This window comes from Balaenoptera ricei, chromosome 18, assembly GCF_028023285.1.
Source record: "Balaenoptera ricei isolate mBalRic1 chromosome 18, mBalRic1.hap2, whole genome shotgun sequence".
NCBI classification, from domain to species: Eukaryota; Metazoa; Chordata; class Mammalia; order Artiodactyla; family Balaenopteridae; genus Balaenoptera; species Balaenoptera ricei.
Genome location: NC_082656.1, coordinates 2,603,885 through 2,623,978, shown reverse-complemented (window position 1 = coordinate 2,623,978; position 20,094 = coordinate 2,603,885). Strand labels below are relative to the sequence as shown.

The 20,094-nt window shown below is 41.3% G+C and overlaps 1 protein-coding gene across 6 annotated transcripts in view; it reads left to right on the top strand.

Annotated features, from left to right (window-relative positions):
• The first annotated feature begins 1,958 nt into the window (after nt 1–1,958).
• Nucleotides 1,959–20,094, top strand: part of SACS (sacsin molecular chaperone) — a 75,773-nt gene continuing 57,637 nt past the window's right edge. For 3 of the 6 annotated variants that reach the window (XM_059903390.1, XM_059903388.1, XM_059903383.1), the window contains exons 1-2: nt 1,959–2,048; nt 16,100–16,624. In XM_059903390.1, the coding sequence (XP_059759373.1) occupies nt 16,605–16,624 (20 nt within the window). In that variant the 5' untranslated portion in view covers nt 1,959–2,048; nt 16,100–16,604. Of the gene's footprint in view, nt 2,049–3,310; nt 3,572–4,621; nt 4,726–7,782; nt 7,887–15,499; nt 15,526–16,099; nt 16,625–20,094 lie in introns of those variants that run through there. The other 3 variants (XM_059903384.1, XM_059903385.1, XM_059903386.1) reach the window with 3 other exon arrangements.

Sequence of the window (20,094 nt, the reverse complement as noted above, 5' to 3'; positions counted from 1 at the left end):
GGAGCACGTAGGCCTGGGGTGGAGAAAGCCTGCACCTGGGTGATGGCATCACTGACCCAGAAGGAGGGAAAGAAGTCAGAGGGCACGGAGGCACTCGCTTAGGGGCAGGGGCCCCGAGGAAGAGGCCACGCTACACGGCAGTCCTCACCCAGGGGGTCTCCACCCCGGAGGCAGACTCCGCATCCCTCCGCAAATGTCTTCTTGCTCCCGGGCTGACGTGACTCAGCACTGTGGCAGGTTCGGAGGGATCCCAAACCCGGCTGCAGAGTGTCAGGGAGAAATGGGAACAATCTTACTAAAGTTTGCTCCTGATGAGGGGACACAGGACAGAATGACACCGCACAAGCTGCAGCACGACTTCCTGGAAATTCACTAAGTCTCTCCCCCAAATCTCACTCATCATAGAAACATTTCATCTCCCCTCCCCTCCCCCACCCCCCCTCCAGCTCTCTCTTGGGTCCTCTCAACCCCGCAGCTTTCCCTCTCCTTGGATTCCTGGCACCTGGAGGACTTTCTAGCCAGGTCAGCACGACCAGGCTCTTCTCTGGGCTTCTGCTACTTGCATCCCCACACCCCCTACCCGGGATAATCTTAGGGACCCACTTTCCTCGGCAGGTTGGGGAGTGGGGAGTAATAAACTTAGAACTTATAGCTCAGAGTTACGAGCAGATAACTGTGCTAGGTGAACAAGAAACTGAAGGTTTTCCCAGGGCCTGTGGAGCCCGCATCTCGGTCGACATGGGCTTCATTCACCTGGGGACCATCGAAAGGGTGCTGTTGGAACTGAGGGAACAGGCTGGCCTCCGTCTGCCACGAAGGGCCCGCACGGCACCAAGTGAGAATCAGGGAAAAGGGCTCCCCAGCGCGATTTCTCCCTGATGGAAACCTGTCGTTACACAGTGATTTTGCTAGAACAAAACACTTCTTTACCATCTCCTAGGGCATTATATTTATACATCTGACTCTGTGAGGCTAAGATGCCAGGGAAACACCAGGCAGTTTAGTGTCCTGAGTGCAGCCTGTGCAGGGCCATTCTGCAGAGGCAGGTGGCTTTGAATCTGGAGTGATTCTGACACTGGGGGCCTGCTTGGTCTCCCCAGGGGAGAGGTCTGGAGTTTGCTGAGCTGAGTTAGGAATTCTCCTCAGAGGTAAAGCGAGCCGGAGCTTCAAAGCTCCAGCTGTCCCCAGATAAGCCTGCCGTCCAGGTCCACACTGGTGAAGCAGGCTCGTTCCCCGGGAACCTGGATGAGGAAGACGGTGCAAGAAGGGGGAGGGGAGGTAGGGCTGCCTATGAAAACAGACTCTCCTGGTATTTCACATCCTCCTCCTGTAGGAAGCAAGGAGGTAGATACTATCTGATCTAGCATTCCTATCGTTTTATTATTAAATAGACAGTAACAATGAAAACTTAGAGCGTTTGACAGCTGTATAGCATTTCACAGTTGACAAAGCCTTTTGAGTGAATGCTCTTTTTAACCTTTGGAAACTCCTACCCAGATCCAAATAAAATACAAAAAATTCCTTGTGAGCTAGAACCTGCAAGGCAAGCATAACGTGTTATCGTGTTCTAGCAGCAGGTGTGTGGCTGCTCCTTAATTCTAGTGGATGATAGGATTTCCAGGCTGGATATGGCCGGTCACAGTCTTTGCTTTCCATGGGGAAAATGCAACCCACAACCGACGTGCCTAAGGTCACACAGCCTTAGGTCTACCAGTGTCCAAGAGAGATGATCTGCTGGTAGCCATGCCTTCCTCCTAAGTGCAACTCTGTAGTTTGAACAGGAGAGATCATGCACTTACTGTCCTCTGTACCACCCGTTGGAGCGACCAAGCCGCATTTTGCAGCATTATTGAAACCGAAGGTTTGGTGATGGTCCTGTCTCTTTAAAAAGAAAAAAAAAAGGCGCGCGGGGTGTGGGCGGGTAGCTGCTGACTGCGGCACGGCGTCCGGTGGCCTGGACCAGTGCGGCTGCGGTGGCAGTCACGCTGGAACCTGCTGATGGGACACAAGGACCACAAAGGCCGGGGACGCGATGCTGGCAGCCACCGGTGAGTATGCGAGGGGCCGGCCGGATGTCACGGGAGCGGGCCGGGGCCCCCGGGAATGCGGGCTCCGCGGGGGATGGGTCACCAGGTCCTCTGAGAGCCGGGCCCTGCGGTCGCCTTGGGAAACGGCCTTGTGAGAGGACAGAGACGCTTCTTTAAAGCTCCGTGCTGCTGTAAGTTAGGGGTTCTTTTGGCGATTCCCACTTTGGGCCGCAGCCTGCGGTTTGCGGGGGAGGCGCGGGCTGCAGCCTTGCTAGAGAGATGCCCGCGGCCGAGATGCTCAGAGCTCCCGGCTTTGTCATTTTAATTCCCACCCCGGGCTGTGGGTTTGCTCACAAAGGGTCTATTGCTGTAATGCAGAGTGTGGAGCGCAGAGTGCTATTGAATAATAAAGCGGGGTTCCCCAAGTGCCTTCTGGTCTAATTTATAGTAATGGTCCTCCTTGAAACAGCATGCTCGTAAATGATGTCACTTATTGCAGTTATCTTAAGTAGTAATATCTGAAAATCCTGCTTTTAGTTGAAAACATTTTACTTAGTTATTAAATTTTATTTTAATAAGTGATCATTAAATTCTTAGAGTATCCCAGCTTTAACAGTAGCAACGAAAATCTCTCACTCTTTTTCTTAAAACAAGGTTGATGCCTCGGTGAAGAGTGTTGGGTTTGCTTCTAGCATGTCGATAGCTTGGGCTTTAATTTTTGTGTAAGTTTTGTTCTCTCTGTGTGAGGAAAGCCTGTTCATTTGAGTAAAAGGCAGAATGCAGGCCAAGCCCATATGCTCCCGGAGCTGAGGGGAGCTGCCCTGAAGTTATACCGAGGGGAGCTCTTACCTTTCCTCCACTGCAGATAAGCGATTGACACTTAATGCCATTTTATTTGTCACTTGAAAAGCAAATCTCTCACATTGTTTTCGGAAGTTATTCCTTGATAACCAGACACATATTAGGTTAATGCATGGTTACCATAACCCATTGGTTTTACTGATGACTAACCAGCTGTCTTTCCCTAATCTTGCTGCAGTCTTCTTCACATCATGGACAAATGATACCCAGTTCCTTTTCCTCCTTCCTCTGTGGCCATCCCTTCATCCTTTCTTTACCTTCCTGGCTTTTCAGCTGACCAATTGCCTCCTTTTCGGTGGAGGTCAAGACTCCTTCGGTCTCCCTTTCAAACAAACCATATTCCCATATTTTCCTTGTTCCTGGCTTGGTTTGTAAGATCTTTTCCATGATTAATATGGTGTTTTCTATTCTTCACATAATAGGAAGGAAAACCTGATTGACAGCCTTATTTTAAGACTTTTGGCTTACATCAGCAGCATCTCGTGTATTGCTGCTTGACACTGGATTTGCTCTCAGAAGCCTTGGGTTCAGATCTCAGCCCTGCAGCCCCTGAAAATCCACTCAACTTCTGCGAGCCTCAGTTCCTTCCTGTGTCAGAGATGATGGCAGTTGTTCACACAGTTTTCTAGGGTTGAAATGATCCAGTGCATCTGAAGGCACCGAGCACAGTACTTGGCACAAAGGTAGCTACTTCGCGGGTGTTTTGTCATTTTCTCATTCAGTCTACCCATCTGTGGGGAAGCAGGCTAAAGAGGTTTCTCAAACATTCTTGTAAATCTAGTGATTTGAATTGTCTTTGGGCACAATGAAACGTGGATTATTTTTCCTCTTTTAAGGGCCCTGGTCTTCTTTCCTTCTACTGATTCACTGTGACTGCTGACATCCCAGAGCCAGGTAGATGGAAGAAATAGAAAGCATTTCGATAGGAGAAAGAAAAGGCATTTTGCTTATGTCATTAGGTGAATGATTCCTTAATGAATAGGTACGTAGGAGCCAAAAAAAGTGTTGTCAAAATTTTAAATTATCTTTTTTTAAGACTAGACGTTAATAAACCCCCTTGATAAAAATGGCAATGAAGAGTCCTTGTTGACTAAATAATCATCCTAAGATGGAGTTCAGGTTTTCACAATTATTTCCAACAGAACAATGCAAGCTGATGACAACATAACTGACTTTCAATTATAATACAATTTCAGTTACGATTAGCATACGTTCAAGATTTTCCTTCCCAAGTGGAGAGCCTAGGTAAAGTAACAAAAGATTTATTCATTAAGCAAAGAAGAAAATCCTTCATTTTTTGACAAGCAAAAATAAGTAAAGCATAAATTGCTGTTCACACTGGATAAGACCATGTTTAACAGTAAGAATGTACATAGTGTTATACAGGGATTGGGTTCTCGGTAATTCTATGTTTGTTGTTTTACTATTTATGCTTATTATTATGTTTTGTTGTTAATTCTTTAATAAATTTTTATTTTAAAAAATAAAAAAAAGAGGTTTCTCATACCATTTCACTAAAGGTATGAATTTTTTTTTTTAATTTTAAATTTATTTATTTATTTATTTATGGCTGTGTTGGGTCTTCGTTTCTGTGCGAGGGCTTATCTCTAGTTGCGGCGAGCGGGGGCCACTCTTCATCGCGGTGCGTGGGCCTCTCACTGTTGCGGCCTCTCCTGTTGCGGAACACAGGCTCCAGAGGCGCAGGCTCAGTAGTTGTGGCTCACGGGCCCAGTTGCTCCACGGCATGTGGGATCCTCCCAGACCAGGGCTCGAACCCGTGTCCCCTGCATTGGCAGGCAGACTCTCAACCACTGCGCCACCAGGGAAACCCCTAAAGGTATGAATTTTGAAATGATCTTTTGACCAAGTGCTTCTTAATCAGCTCTAAGTACAAAAAATATATTCAGCACTTGCTAAGGATCTCTTATAAAAGTGATGCTGATATTTCCATGTTGCCGCAGGCATGTTCTACTGGAAGAGGAAAGGCCAATTTCCTTTTTCTGGCTCCCATCAAATCCTGTATGATGGCAGAATTGAGGATGATATTGACTGTCCGGCCATGAGTCCAAGTGAGCGGTGCAAAAGGGCGCCGATTTGAAATTGGAACAATTCCCGCGGCAGTTCTGATCTTGGACAACCTGGGTGGCAACTTGCTTTTCATATTGCCAATCCCGTTACTGTTTTAGTTTCTATTTTGCATGCCTTTCTCCTGGCCACCTTTGCTTTCCTTAAACTCTGCTCTTAGCACATAGTGTCAGATTTAAGTCGAGGATGGCGCCATTGTGCCAGGAGACATAAGAAGTTGGAAGAAACACTGGCCTGGGAATCAGAGGCGTAGCTCTGCCTTGGCTGTGGCTTCTCTTTGTGCTAATGGGAAAGTCTGTTAACCTCAGCTCTGAGATAAGAGGTATGGTGTAGGCAGTCTTTAAATTTCCTTCAAGGCCTGGTATACTCCAGTTTATCACAATTATTGATCAAATAGCACGCTTTCACGTATGTTGTCTCTCTTCACTTTCACAACAGCCTTGTGAAACAGGCAGCCCATTTTGCAGATTATAGAATGTAAAATTAAAAGAGTGGAGCCCTGACCATTTCTTATTTGTAGAAAGAGGGGGTTGACTGGGCGGTATCTAAATTCGCTTTCTTGCTGGACATCAGTGAGCGCTCAGATTGCCAACCCTGAGCGGTGACCCCTGCACCCGGTGTGCCCTCTCAGGGCACTAAGAGGTCGTGGCGATGTGAAGCCCAGGATGCCATGGGGCTTCTCGGTTTTGTAAGGGGAAATCTGTGGTCCACTTACAGCAACATGCCATCCAGACAAGCATTCGTTTTCAATATTCTGCTCTGGATGAGACCACGAGTCTGTCCTCCAGTAAAGAAAATACGGGCTCTGCAGTTCACATATCCTTTTCACGTGTTCTGAAACGACAGCATTCTAAAATAAGTCAAAGCTGCCTGAATATTTTTATGGGTGATCATTTAAACTTCATAGATCTTATTTCATTAAAGTACTAAGTGCTAGAGAGGAGTTTGTATTTGAATTTTTGGGGCATCTGGAATTTGTGCACTATTTCATCATATTAATAGAGGTTTAGTCTTTCTCCTTGTTTTTTTTTTTTTTTTTTAATAAAAACATTTAGGAGATGTGGGGATGTATGTATGTGTTAGTTTCTGCTGTACAGCAAAGTGAATCATATACATGTATCCCCTCTTTTTTAGTTTTCCTTCCCATTTAGGTCACCACAGAGCACTGAGTAGAGTTCCCTGTGCTATGCAGTAGGTCCTCATTAATTATCTATTTTATACATAGTAGTGTATATAAATCAATCCCAATCTCCCAATTCATCCCACCCCTCTCCTTGTTTTTAATGCAATGATACATTTAACCATTAAAAAAAGTCCTAATAGGGTTACCAGATAAATTACAGAAACTATTGCATAAGATAAACATAACCTAAAAAATTATTTGTTATTCGTTTGAAATTCAAACTTAACTGGGCATATTTTTATTTGCTAAGTCTGGCAACCTTATATAAACAGAATCTTAATTGATAAATTAAATAATAGTTACTTTGAGCCTAAAGATATTAATTTGTTAGGTTTTTAAACTTAAAATATAAGTTATATCTAATCTTTATCAATTTTCCATGACATGCCAAACATTTCTCTGGGTTTATTTATTGATACTTTTGTTTATTAAATGTTTAAGTTCAATGATTATCCTAAGAAAATTCTGATCCTGAAGAACGTATTATGTACCACTCGCCTTCATTTTCCCCAGAGGCCCGACTAATGACTGAAAAAAAATACCCGAGACTTTAAATACATTTATTAGGAGTCAGGTAAACGCAGTTTTGAAAACGGGCTCTACATCAGACTAGCTCTGATGCTTCATCTCTTGGAGCCTCAGTTTCTCCTTAACTGGGCCTGAGAATAGCTCAGTGACCCTCTCCCCTCCCCACCTCTGGGATCAGATGGCTGGTGAGCAAAGTCCCTGGCAGGCTCCAGAGAAACATTGGTTTTCAAGTGAATGAGTGAATGTTATTTTTCCCTTCAAAAAGCTAGATAATAATAATAGTAGTCAGATAATATCAAAAGAGATGTATGTCAATCATATAATCTATTTTTAATATATTATTTTTAAAAGCTTTATTGAGTTATCATTCACATACTATACAGTTCACCCATATGGCATATTATTTTTATGTAAAATTTATCTTCGAAGATAACTGAGCTTTTAAAGGTAAACCTAAGACTCCAAGGAGTTTATTCCAGTGGTAACCCTTCCAAACCCATGCCTCCAACAATTAGCTCTGCCCGTTGACAGACCCAAAGCTGAGGCTAGATCAACTCGATTCAAGATATGCTATGACAGTATATATGTCTTTTATTACCTGGAAATGGAACAAAGTGACTAAACTATTCATTCTTTATTGAATACCTTATGTATCCATAGCCCTGCATCTGACCGAGTAGGGGGGCAAAGTTGAGTAAGACATTCTTGAGGAACTTTTTGCAAAGTGGACGAGGAAGATTTGTACAACATAGAAGGGATTTGGGACAGTAAGGGAATAATTTATACATTTTTCTTATTAAATTTGAGATACAGTATTTTTTCTGCTGTACATTCTACTGGAAATCTTCAATTACACACACACACACACACATACACACACACCCCCCCCACTGATAAGTATCCCTTACCTTTAACTTCACTTCTGGGCTCTGTAAAGTGCATTTCTGTAAATCTTCCATTTCAGGGATGTTTACTTGAGGTCAAATAAGGCTATAGTTACCATGACCTTTTCTACAGTAGATTGTGCCCATACAGTTCTGTTATTAATGACAGCTGCAGTTCTTGCTTTGCCTTACATTTTGGTCTATTGATTTACAGGGTGAATTAATCTGACTTCTCTGTTTTGCAAGATGCCGTGTTCAAGTCTGTGCTGACTCATGTTTTGTGCTGACAGCAAGGAGAGCAAGACCGTTATTCTGAGGGTAATTCCGGTGGAGGCTTTCTGTGGGCCCGGAGTCTGTCTGTATAGGTTCCTCGTTTCTGTAACGTTAGGGACTTTCAAGGGTGAATTTTCAGCACGTCACAGAGGATTTAGCTGCCTGTGAATGCGTCTCATCAAACATGATGAAGAGTAATGTTGATTTTTAATTCCCAGCTTTAGAGGAATGTGTATCCTGTTGGCAGGAGATCGCTGAAGACAACTCTGGCTCTAGTCTTTACTATAAATAGGTGAAAAGACTGCTTCTACGGAAAGTGAAGCTTTCGTGACAGGTAGAGCTCAGGGGTCGATGTGAACTGTGAAGGGGGAGGGGCACCTTGGACGTCCCTGCTTCCTTAAAACAGGGCCCTCGGGCACAATGGCCATGAGTTAAGCCCTGGGTATCCGGCCAGTTTCCATTTCAAGTAGAGCAACTCAAAGAAATATTCACCCCAGTGAGTAAGTGGAACAAGCGTGTTTCTTTCCTGCTCCTTAAATGAGATCATATATGGTGTCAAATCCGACTGCTCTGAGGAAAGGCCAGGTTGCCACAACAGGGTGTTTTTGCTGGGAAGGTGAAGAAATCACTGGAGGGACACACTGTGCTTGTATTAGCCGTGGGCAGTGGCTTCAGGAGTCAAAGCCGGACGCGGGGATTTCACAGCTGGCCAGGGTGGACGGTCAGGCCTGTTCCCTCATAGCCATCATAGGGCACTGACTGTTTAGCCCCTGATGCGTGAGAGAAGGGCAGGGATCACTGGGCGAGAAGAGCATGAACATTTCCTGGCCCTTTGTGGGTGAGAGGATAGGCCACGAGCAAAAAGACTGGCATCCCGTATTTGCAGGACCGGCCTGCCGTCCATTAAGTACTTTTAGACACCGTTCAGGCTGGTGTTTATGATGACTCTGTGTGTAGATGGGGCAAGCAGTCCTGTGTCACAGTGAGGAAGGCTGGGCACGGAGAGGTTACGTGACTCCCGGGTCGTGGCCTCGATTGAATTACTCTACTCCAAAGTGATATGATGGGAGCATCTTCCTTCCCCTTTGGGGACCAAAGGGCAGAGAAGGAAATAATATTTGAGTGTCTTTATTGTGTTAGTACAAGTATTCAATAGTGTACTCTTTTAGTACTAGTGTACTACTCAATAGTGTACACACAATAGTGTGTTCTTTTAGGCAGTTCGTGGGAAGGTCAGAGGTTCTCCCTGAGTCTTTGGGGCCTTAAACATAATCAGCCTCAGTTTTTAAAAAATTTATTTTATTGAAGTATAGTCGATTTACAATGTTGGGTTAATTTCTGCAACACAGCAAAGTGATTCAGTTATACATATACATATATATTCTTTTCCCTTATGGTTTATCAGAGGATATTAAATATAGTTCCCTGTGCTCTACAGTAGGACCTTGTTGTTTATCCATCCTATATATACTAGTTTGCATCTGCTAATCTCAAACTCCAGATCCATCCCTCTGGCACCACCCCTCCCCCTTGGCAACCACAAGTCTGTTCTCTATGTCTGTAAGTCTGTTACATAAATAAGTTCATTTGTGTCATATTTTAGATTCCACATATAAGTGATATCATGTGGTATTTGTCTTTCTCTTTCTGACTTACTTCACTTAGTATGATAAATGGCAAATTTTGCTCCCCTACAGTGCTATTATTTAAATACCACATGTAGAATTTCATACTAATGAAGAAGGATTTATTGGCACCAAGTGAATCTTGGGAACCCCAAAGAATACTTTGAATGCTTGGGGAATAAGTTCTCAGGGAGGTTTCACAAGGGGCTGGACGCATGCCCTGATAACAGAGAGGTATTTAGGGTAGGAGTGGGTGCTACTCAAGTAGGCACCAAAAAATGAAGCCATGCTGTGAGGGGCGACCCTGTCTGCAAATCCCTTTTCTCTCCTTGCCTCCCCTCCCTTCCTTTCCTCTTCTTTTAAAATCTTATTACGTAGACTCTGTTATTCCATCTTTACCTCATTCTTAATGAACAGCTATTATGATAATAAATGAAAGATATTAAAGATACTACTTCAAACAGAGCTGTCATTATATACTCTTCATCATGTTATAAACACTTTCAACATTATCCTATGTAGAAGACACAATATAGTACAAATTTAAATTTTATCATTTTAAAATGGAAATGCTATGCATAGGAAAGAGTATATATAAATTGGAGTCTTTGGCCCACTTTTCTTTGAGGTTGTATCTTTTTTTACTTTCAAGTTTTTTTTTTTTTTGATTGTCTGTGTGACAAATATGTTCTCCTGATTTATGTAGCTTGCTTTAGGTGAACAGAAGTTCTAAATTTTAATGTGGTTTGAATGTAGCCATCTTTTCTTCTACGGTTAGTGCTCTCTATTTGTTGTTTAAGGAGTTCTTCTCTACCCTGAGGTCATAAAGATATTGGGTTATATTTCTTTCCAGAAACTTTAATGTTTCATTTTCTCACTTATGCCCTTAATCATCTGGAATTAATACTTGTATGCAGTGCGAGGTACAGATACATTTATGTTTCCAGGTGGATAAGCACTTGTCCGGGTAACATTTTTTGAATGGTCCAGCTTTCCCCACTGAACTGACAAACACCTCTGTCATGTATCAAGTTTCTATTAATGCATGGATCTGTTTCTAAGCTTTCTGCTCTTTGATTGTTTCTGTGTGAATGCCATACCAACTTAGTTATTATAGTTTTATATTACAGTTTGCTATTTAGTAAAGCAAGTCTTTCCCCTCATGCTTCTGAAGGAGTGTCTTTCTTTATTCTTATCCCCTTGTTCTTCCATAAAACTTTTAGAATTTCAAGTTTCATTTTAAAAGGTTGTTGGGATTTTTTTTTTTTAAACATCTTTACTGGAGTGTAATTGCTTTACATTGTTGTGTTAGTTGCTGCTGTACAACAAAGTGAATCAGCTATACATATACATACATCCCCATATCCCCTCCCTCTTGCGTCTCCCTCCCACCCTCCCTATCCCACCCCTCTAGGTGGTCACAAAGCACCGAGCTGATCTCCCTGTGCTATGTGGCTGCTTCCCACTAGCTATCTGTTTTACATTTGGTAGTGTATATAAGTCCATGCCACTCTCTCACTTCGTCCCAGCTTACCCTTCCCCCTCCCCGTGTCCTCAAGTCCATTCTCTACGTCTGCGTGGATGGACCTAGAGTCTGTCATACAGAGTGAAGTAAGTCAGAAAGAGAAAAACAAATACCGTATGCTAACACATAGATATGGAATCTAAAAAAAAAAAAAAAAAGGTTGTTGTGATTTTGACTGGAATTCCTTTGAATTAAAAGATCAATCTGAGGAGAGCGGACATTTCAGTGATATTGGGCCTTCCTGCCCATCATATATATCTCTCCATTTTTAAAAGGGTGTCTTTTGTTCAAGTTTATAGATTTTCTATCTAAAATTTTTATACAAGTTCTTTTGTTATAATTATTCCAAGGTAACTTATTTTTTCTTGCTATTATAAATGGTTGTCTTAAAAACTTCCTTTTTTAAAAAAACTTTTGCTGGTGTGTAGAAGCGCAATTGAATTCTATCAGTTCAATTACTTTATCAGAACTAATCAACTTTATCAGAACTAATCTTGATAAACTCTATCATTAATTCTGTTAATTTGTCTGAAATTCTTTTCAACTGTCCCATCTGTGAATGGTGATGGTTTTGTCCCCTCTTCCTCCCCACTCCTCCTGCCCCTCTCATTTTTTTTTTTTTTTTCCTGTCTTTTCCTGGCAGTGCCTGCAGTGAAATGTTTACTAGAAATGGAGATAGCCCAGTGTGAGGTTTGCCCATTAAGGAAGTTCCCATCTACTTCCTATTTACTAAAAGTTTTTTGTTTTCTTTCCTATTTTTGAGAGGGGGGTTCATTAATGGATATTGAATTTTATCCTCTAAGTCCAATAAATTTGGTCATAAAGTATTATCTTTATTATACTACACATGCTCCATTCAACTTCCTAATACGTATTTGGAATTTTTGCATCTATGTTCGTGAGTAAGATTGGCCAGTAATTTTCCTTTTTCAGACTGTCCCAGTCTGGTTTAGATAATTGGATTTGGGAATATTATCAGTCTCATGACGTTATTTGGGCATATTGTCTGTTTTTATGTTCTATGGTAGAATCTGTAGCTTTTAGAGTTGTTTGTTTATTGAATATTTGGTACGTCTTACCAGTAAAGCCATCTAACCTAATGTTTTCCCCAAGGGGAGATTTTAAATATCAGTGATTGAAACTATTTAATATAGTATTGACTTGTTTCTTGAATTAGTTTGGTACTTTATATTTTTCCAAGGATTTGTCCATTTTCAAAATTTGAAAATGCATTACCTTAAAGTTTTTTACTTAGGGAATTCCCTGGTGGTCCTTTGGTTAGGACTTGGCGCTTTCACTGCCAGGGCCGGGGTTCAATCCCTGGTCGGGGAAGTAAGATCCCACAAGCCACGCAGGGCGGCCAAAAACAAAGTTTTTTTTAAAAAAATAATATTCTCTTATCTTTTTAATTTCTGATGCATTCCAACATTTTTTTTTCTTCTTTGCTTTTATCTTGATCAGTCTTGCCACAAGTTGGCCAATATTATTAGTCTTTTTTTTTTTTTAATTATTTATTTATTTATTTATTTTAGTTGTGTTGGGTCTTCGTTTCTGTGCAAGGACTTTCTCTAGTTGTGGCAAGCGGGGGCCACTCTTCATCGCGGTGCGCGGGTCTCTCACCATCGCGGCCTCTCTTGTTGCGGAGCACAGGCTCCAGACGCGCAGCCTCAGCAGTTGTGGCTCACGGGCCCACTTGCTCCGCGTCATGTGGGATCTTCCCAGACCAGGGCTCGAGCCCGCGTCCCCTGCATTGGCAGGCAGACTCTCAACCACTGCGCCACCAGGGAAGCCCTATTAGTCTTTTTAAAGAACTAACTTTTCCATTGTATCTTTGTTTTCTATTTCATTAATTCTACTCTTATCTGCTCTCAACCTTATTTTCTTTGAGTTTATCCCCATTACCTTTTTTTCGAAGTTCTTGAAATGGATACTTAATCTTTAGCCTTTCTTCTTTCTGAATAAAATCATTGAAGGCAATGAATGCCCCATAAATTTACTAATCCCCATTTATAATGAGGAAAGAGCAAGTCAAAGACTCAGTGTTTTTCATGGACACTTGTGTTTTCAACCAGAATTTAATAAGATTCCTTTTGTATTCCTTTTGTTTATTTTTAGAGTTGCCTTCTATTTGTGGAATGTGGTACTGGGTTTCCTTTTATAATACATTTATTTAAGTAGAGAGTCATTTAAAGAAAAAAAAATTAAGTAAATAATCAAACAGGTGGTACACAATAGGCCAAAGATCCTCAAAGTGGTATGTTGCATCTCAAATATGAGAAACATTATGAAATGACTATAATTTTGGACTATTGTTTGGGAAACTGATGTTCCAGTCAACACACTGCCTTCTCTCATCCACATGCGTGGTCATTGGCATATAGTTATTCAACCGCAGACGGTGAGTTCTGCACAATTAGAGAATAAGACAGGTTCTGGGGAGATGCACACGCACAACCAATCCAGTGTCTAAAAAAGGAAGATATTCCTAATAGAAGTGATATTAAAATTGAAGATTGGATTACTAGCGAGAGGTCATGAGCTGTTAGGACACGGTGATCCTTGGGACCCAGCACGGGTTCATGAAGTGCACATCTATATAATGCATTTCTCCCTTTGACAAGATTATTAGACTGGCAGCTCAGTAGTGGTCAAGGAGAAAGACTGTATCTTGGCTTTAGTAATACGCTGGGCAAAGTCACTGTATCGTGCTAGAAATGATGGCAATAAATGTGTTTGATGTACGTTCATTAGGGCGCAGAGTTATTTAGGAAAAACAATCCAAAGATTGTTTTTTTGTAATGAATGTATCATTGTCCATCCAGAGGAAAGTTATAATAATATGCCACAGGGCTCTTTGCTGTTTAGCAAGTTTGTCAAGCGTGCCAGGTGATATAAAGTTAATTAATATCCCAGATGACAGAATACATATTTTAAAAGGTATCCAGAAGCTGGAATTAGAGATGGAAACTCATGCAGTGGGGCTGGTGGGCATGGACGTGCAGTGTTCCACTAAGATCGATACTCCTATTTCCTGCTGATGTTCCTAGGGTGGCAGAACTTCCTGCGCAGATAACCCACGCAGGCTGCAGGCAAAGCCTTGAAAGTCTTCTTGCTCCAAGGATAGCCAATTCCAGATTTCCCTCGGAGGCTCATGTTTTGCCGTAAACATTCATGTATGTTCATGCCTGCATCTGTTCAATAATACACGCATATTTTATGGTTTTCCTTAAAAGGATATTTTCACTGACAAAACTTTTTTTTTTTTGTATTTAAAAGACATATTTGGTACTCAGCCATGAAAAGGAAAGAAACTGGGTCATTTGTAGAGATGTGGATGGACCTAGAGACTGTCATACAGAGTGAAGTAAGTCAGAGAGAGGAAAACAAATATCGAATGTTAACACATATATGTGGAATCTAGAAAAATGGTACAGATGATCTTATTTGCAAAACAGAAATAGAGACACAGACATAGAGAACAAATGTATGGACACCAAGGGGGGAAGGAGGGGATGACTTGGGAGATGGGGATTGACATATATACACTATTGATACTATGTATAAAATAGATGACTAATGAGAACCTACTGTATAGCACAGGGAACTCTACTCAGTGCTCTGTGGTGACCTAAATGGGAAGGAAATCCAAAAAAGAGGGTATATATGTATACATATAGCTGATTCACTTTGCTGTACAGTAGAAACTAATACAACATTGTAAAGCAACTATACTCCAATAAAAATTAATTAAAAAAAAGCATATTTGGATTAATTCCTAGTCTCACAATTGTTGATGAGTTAAAAGTACATATACTTGTCTAGAATCATAGAATTTTAGAGGAGTTGGTAACTTAGAACACATTCTAATTCTCTCATTCTACAGATAAAGAAATCAATCCTGTTCTTCCACTTTATTATACATAATGTCTCTGAATCTGAGCATTTCAAATTGAAGAGTCCAATTTTTAAAATCCACTATCATGCCAAAGGCTTCCATTCTCTTGCTACTACAATTCCTTAGTTTAATTTTAATTCTTAAATTTTAATTTAAAATCTAGAATTATTCTAATTCTTGACAGGAGGCAGTCAAATTTTTTGATATATGATTTCCTATAAAAGAATAATAAGATTTTGGGTTGGTTTGTTTCCATTAATCTCACTCATGGTGCCTAGGAATATTTTTATTATAGCAAGTCACTAGGGAAGTGTTTGGGGAAGAATTTGCAGTGAGTTTTGAGTTTCTTCCCTGGGTTTTAATGAATCCAAGAATCTACAGTGTTCTAAATATAGCTTAGATTATTATCTCTACATTACTTTTGTCCAAAAGGAAACATTGCTGGGTAGCAAAAACAGAGTAAGAAGTCAGGAACTGGTTTTCCCGTTTTCAGTCCCTCCCTTTCTAGTCGAGGACGCGGAAGCATAGCGACTCACCTTCCTGCTTTAACGCACTTCTGTCTCTATCAAAGAACCGCGATAATGTCTAAGAGGGCGCCTTGAAAATTATAAAGAATTTGTAACCATGATACTTGTAGGAGTGGGTAGAAAATTCAGTTTCATTCATCCCTCTGGCTTACCATGGTTTCAGTTTGTCATTTTTTTCTTCTGGTTTATTTCTTAAAATGTTAGACTGTTGCAGGCAACAATGGTTATTAAGCATATGACTAGTAAAATTTCTTCTTCTTAAAAAGTAGATGTTTCATTTTCAAACATGAGCTATAATGGGTAAAGTCATACGCTTGGATCTAGGGGTATTGTTCCTGAAAAAAGGCACATTGTGGGAAGCACATCTTCTACTTGGAAGAAGCCGGGGAACTAGAGGGATGAGGAGAGATGCGCAGGTAGTGAGAACATGGAACTAAATTAAGTGGACATGCCTTTATTTATAGAGGCGGCCTTGTGTGGTTACGATGTGTGTCTGCCGGTGGTGAGGGGAAGGCTAAGTGCCATGCTACTTGGCCAGGGCTGTGGTGCAACCAGCAGTCTATAATTAGAAAGTCCCTGGAGCTCAGAAGCATGGCAGTCTTCCACGAGGAACTGCACTGTCAGTGCCTTTACTTTGAGTACTTTCCCCTACCCCTTCCTTTACCCTTCCTTGATTTTTCTTTCAGGAGCCCAAAAGTGATGCCAAGATGCAGGTATCACAGGAGCAAGAAGAAAGGTGCTCGCCAAGGAGTACTGCACGTCTGCTGAGATAAGGGTGAGGAACACGGAGCCTGAGAACGTCTACATATCTTTCCCAACTCCTTCAAAAAGAAATACGGAAGATTCTCAGATGAAAATAGCTTATCTTTGCTTTGGGGAAAAGCCAAAACCCATTAGCTAATCAATACCATTTTACCTTAAGAACATCTGTGGGTTGTTGGATCAGAAGGCGTAACCCAAGGAGGCAACACTTTGAGACTGGAGAGTCATACTTTAAGGAACACAAACACAAAACATAGCAACGCTTTCGGACATCAGATGATGAGTGGATGCTGAGGGGAAAACGGCCTTTTCACTGGCCAGGCGGAGCTGAACTGGAGTACACGCTTACAGGAAACACAAAGGAAAGACTTGGAAGAAAGAAAAATATTTTCATGGTTTTCCCAGACAGATATTCCAGGCCAAGTGATAATGGAGACCAAGGATAATAGGTAAATGAGTTAATGTTTTAAGTTACAACACTTTGCACTGTGATTTTAAGGCTTATTGGGTTTTCCCATGTGAAACATATGTTGGCAAAAACAAAGGAAAGCTCTTTAGAGGTAAAAGTGAATCAACCATAGATACACTGGTTCTAATGGGAATCGTGCAGATAACACTTCAAGCCGTGGTTGACAATCACTCCTTACATTTCTCTATACGGTTTTGGATTTTGTTTCCTTGTGTGGCTCTTACAATGGACAGTTGACTAGATGTATCCTATTTTCTCCTTTGTAAAATGTATATATTGGTGCCTTTCACTGGCCATATGATTATTTAGAAAATATTAAATAACAACTGTGAAGTACTTGGAGTTGTATCAAATAAGCTGAGAGAAGAGAGAGAGAGAGCTCTCTGCTTTTCCTTTATAAACTATGACGATAAAAGATAACATTTGCTCCTTTCCTCAAATTTAGTTGCTATTTTATGAGAACCTATTTGATAAGCTTGAGGGTTTATGCAAAAATGTAGTATCGGTGTATATTTATAATTACCCCTTAAATTTCTCTGTGCTCTTCTTTTTTCTTAAGCATATAACAAAATACTCTTTCACTGGTTTTTGACGGCTGTATTCAAATAGTGTGTTCAGTAATTCAAAATTTAGGGCCACAGAGACCAGGTAGGGCTTCACATCTTGTAACCCAATGATGTCAATGAATAAAAAGATTTTTTAAATTTGGTTTTCCAAATTTGAAATATTGAAAAAACCCAATATCTGTTTTTTTTTTCTTTACCTTTTGAAAATTTTTATTCATTAGACAGAGGAAGTAAGTGTAACTTTTTCAAAATAACTTAACCTCTTAACAAATCGGGATTCATTTTGTGACTGATTGTCATTCAAATGTGTGGTTCACACAGGTATAGAGACTACTTAATGGGTCTGACTTTTATTGACAAGTTGGAATATTTGATTATTTCTAATATTATAAGAAGTCACCTGAGATGAATTTTCTCACTATTTCTGATGCTAAATTGTTTAAGCTTGAAAGAAGAACCCTCATGTAGCATCATATGTGTTATATCACAGTATTTCTTTGGATTTTTTCTTTTTTTTACCTTCTAAACTGCTTCCATGTAGTGCTTTTCTCCATGTAGTTTTGAAAGTAGATGTTTTTTCAAATTAAAGGTGACCTCATTTACATCCAACTTATCAGTTGGCTGATTTGTTAGAAATAATTTCATTTATAAATTTATTTTAAATAGCAGTGATAACATAGACTCATTGATGCTGACACTAAGTATACATTTTCAACAATCAGGATTGATTTGAAGCATCTAACATATAGTGAAAAAAACCAACAGATTAGATGATCTTTGCAGTCACTAGGTGATAAAGTCTATTTACAGCTACAACAAAGTGTAAATTAACTTTGAGAATATCTTTGCAGAGATTTACATCCTATAGGCTTTGGGTACTTTAGAATTTCCACAGAACTTATAATTTCCTTAAAGTGAAAATGTCAGTGACTGGTTACAGCAACATTTATGAATACATAGAGCAGAGTATATGGGTTGATAATCAAAGCATCAACCTATAAACACACTTTTATTAAGACACTTAAAACCTGTCTTATTAAGACCATTACTATGTAAAACTTGATTGTCTGGTCTTTTTGTCCCTGGGGCAAGATAATAAGTTTTAAAGCTAAAAAGGATCCGGGGTGGGCTTGATCTCTGGAGCACTGTATGCCGAGTTCTCAGGGGGATGTGTGGGCCGTGGACCTTGCTCTGAGCCACTGCATTAACACACAGAGCTTTCCCAGGGAACTGGCTTTAGGCAAGTATTTGGAGAAAAGAAGTTAGATTATCTACGTGATAAGCAATATAAAATGTTACGCTAAGATAAAAGCAGATATATTCTTGACTATACCATCTGAACATTAAACTAAAAATTGAGTTAGTCTCACTTGTTGAAGGCTGCTTTGGGATTGGTTCCCTTCCATTGCCTTCAGGGGGACTCTGGAGTGTCAGTATGTGACAGTGCAAAGAGCAGATTCCAGGATACGGAGGGGTGGACGAGACTTGGGGAAACTGCCCCCTAGGATGCTAAGGAAACAGTTCTAGGTACACGGTGCTAAAGAGCTTGGTCCATTTGGGGTTGATTCAGGCTGGTGACAATGTCTAAGAGGTCCTGTCTTAGTGTCTCATTTGATGGATGAGAAAACTGAAGTTATGTGACTTGTTCAAACTCATAAGTTTGGTTAAAGAAAAAATTATCCTGATACTTGTTAAAATGGTAAGGAAGATTTTATTTAGGACTTGACACCGATTGCAGTTGTGGAGGAGATCTGGCTTAACTCATAATACAGCAAAGACAGCTAGGTAGTTATAGCCAGTGAGCCGAGAGAGGGGGCCAGTGGATGGCAAATTAATAAGAGGAGGCATCCAGGGTGGGGAATTCCAGCTAAACTGGCTTGACAGGGTACTTGCTGAAGGCAGGCCAGGTGATAAGGTATCAAGGGTCGGGAGGAGGACTTTGGTTAGCTGCGGGGGGTTAATCAGATCTCGAGGGTGAGGAGATTCTTGCTAAACTGACAGCAGGATTCTTGCTAAAACTGGTCTAGGCAGTTCAAAGACAGAGCCCGAGGACAAGGCCTAGTTGAAGAGAGGGCTCAGAGGAGCCTTCTAAAGTTTGGCCAGGTGGAGAGCCCTTGTCAGGTTCAAGCCCGGCCACAACTGGACCAGTGCTATCTTCCTGCAGGGTCCATCCAAGGTGTTGAGTGTCCATCTAACCAGGGGATGGCAGTGCAGCCCTTTCAATTAGGATCCTGCAAACGAACTGTTACCGATCCAAACTTGGGTCCACTTGCCCACACGTCGTAAAGCCAGCGTACTGACCCCGCAGTTGTGGTGAAGGAAAAGTGCAGCGTTTATTGCTGGTGCCAAGCAAGGAGTCCAGGCAGCTAGTGCTTAAAAGGCCTGAACTCCCCAAAGGCTTTCAGGTAAAGGTTTATAGAGACAGGGGGAGGGAGGGGGCTTGTGGAGGGTGTGATCAGCTTGTGGACGTTCTTCTGATTGGTTGGTGGTGAGGTAACTGGGAGTCAACATCATCAGCCTTCTGGTTCCAACAGGTCTGGGGTCTCCATGCTTGTGGGCAGCATGCAGTTGACTGGTGGGGATTTCAGTATCTGCCAAACAGCTCAAAGGACATGGCTCAGAATATCACCTGTAGCCCTGGAGGAGGAACTAAAGGTCCTTGACTTTGTTTAATGGCTAAACTATTATTATTTTGTCTTGCTTGACTGTTTTCCTTTCTTTCTGCGTTTTCTCACTTCTCTGATTAAATTTACTCTTTGGAACTCGGGGAAGGCCTAGGAGGCTATAGTTTTTCTACAGACAAGAGGCAGGCAGAGGACTTGGTGGGGGTGGTCTGTTCTGGGAAGACCCCACAGAGTTCTGCTCGCTACAGAAGCTCTGTCCT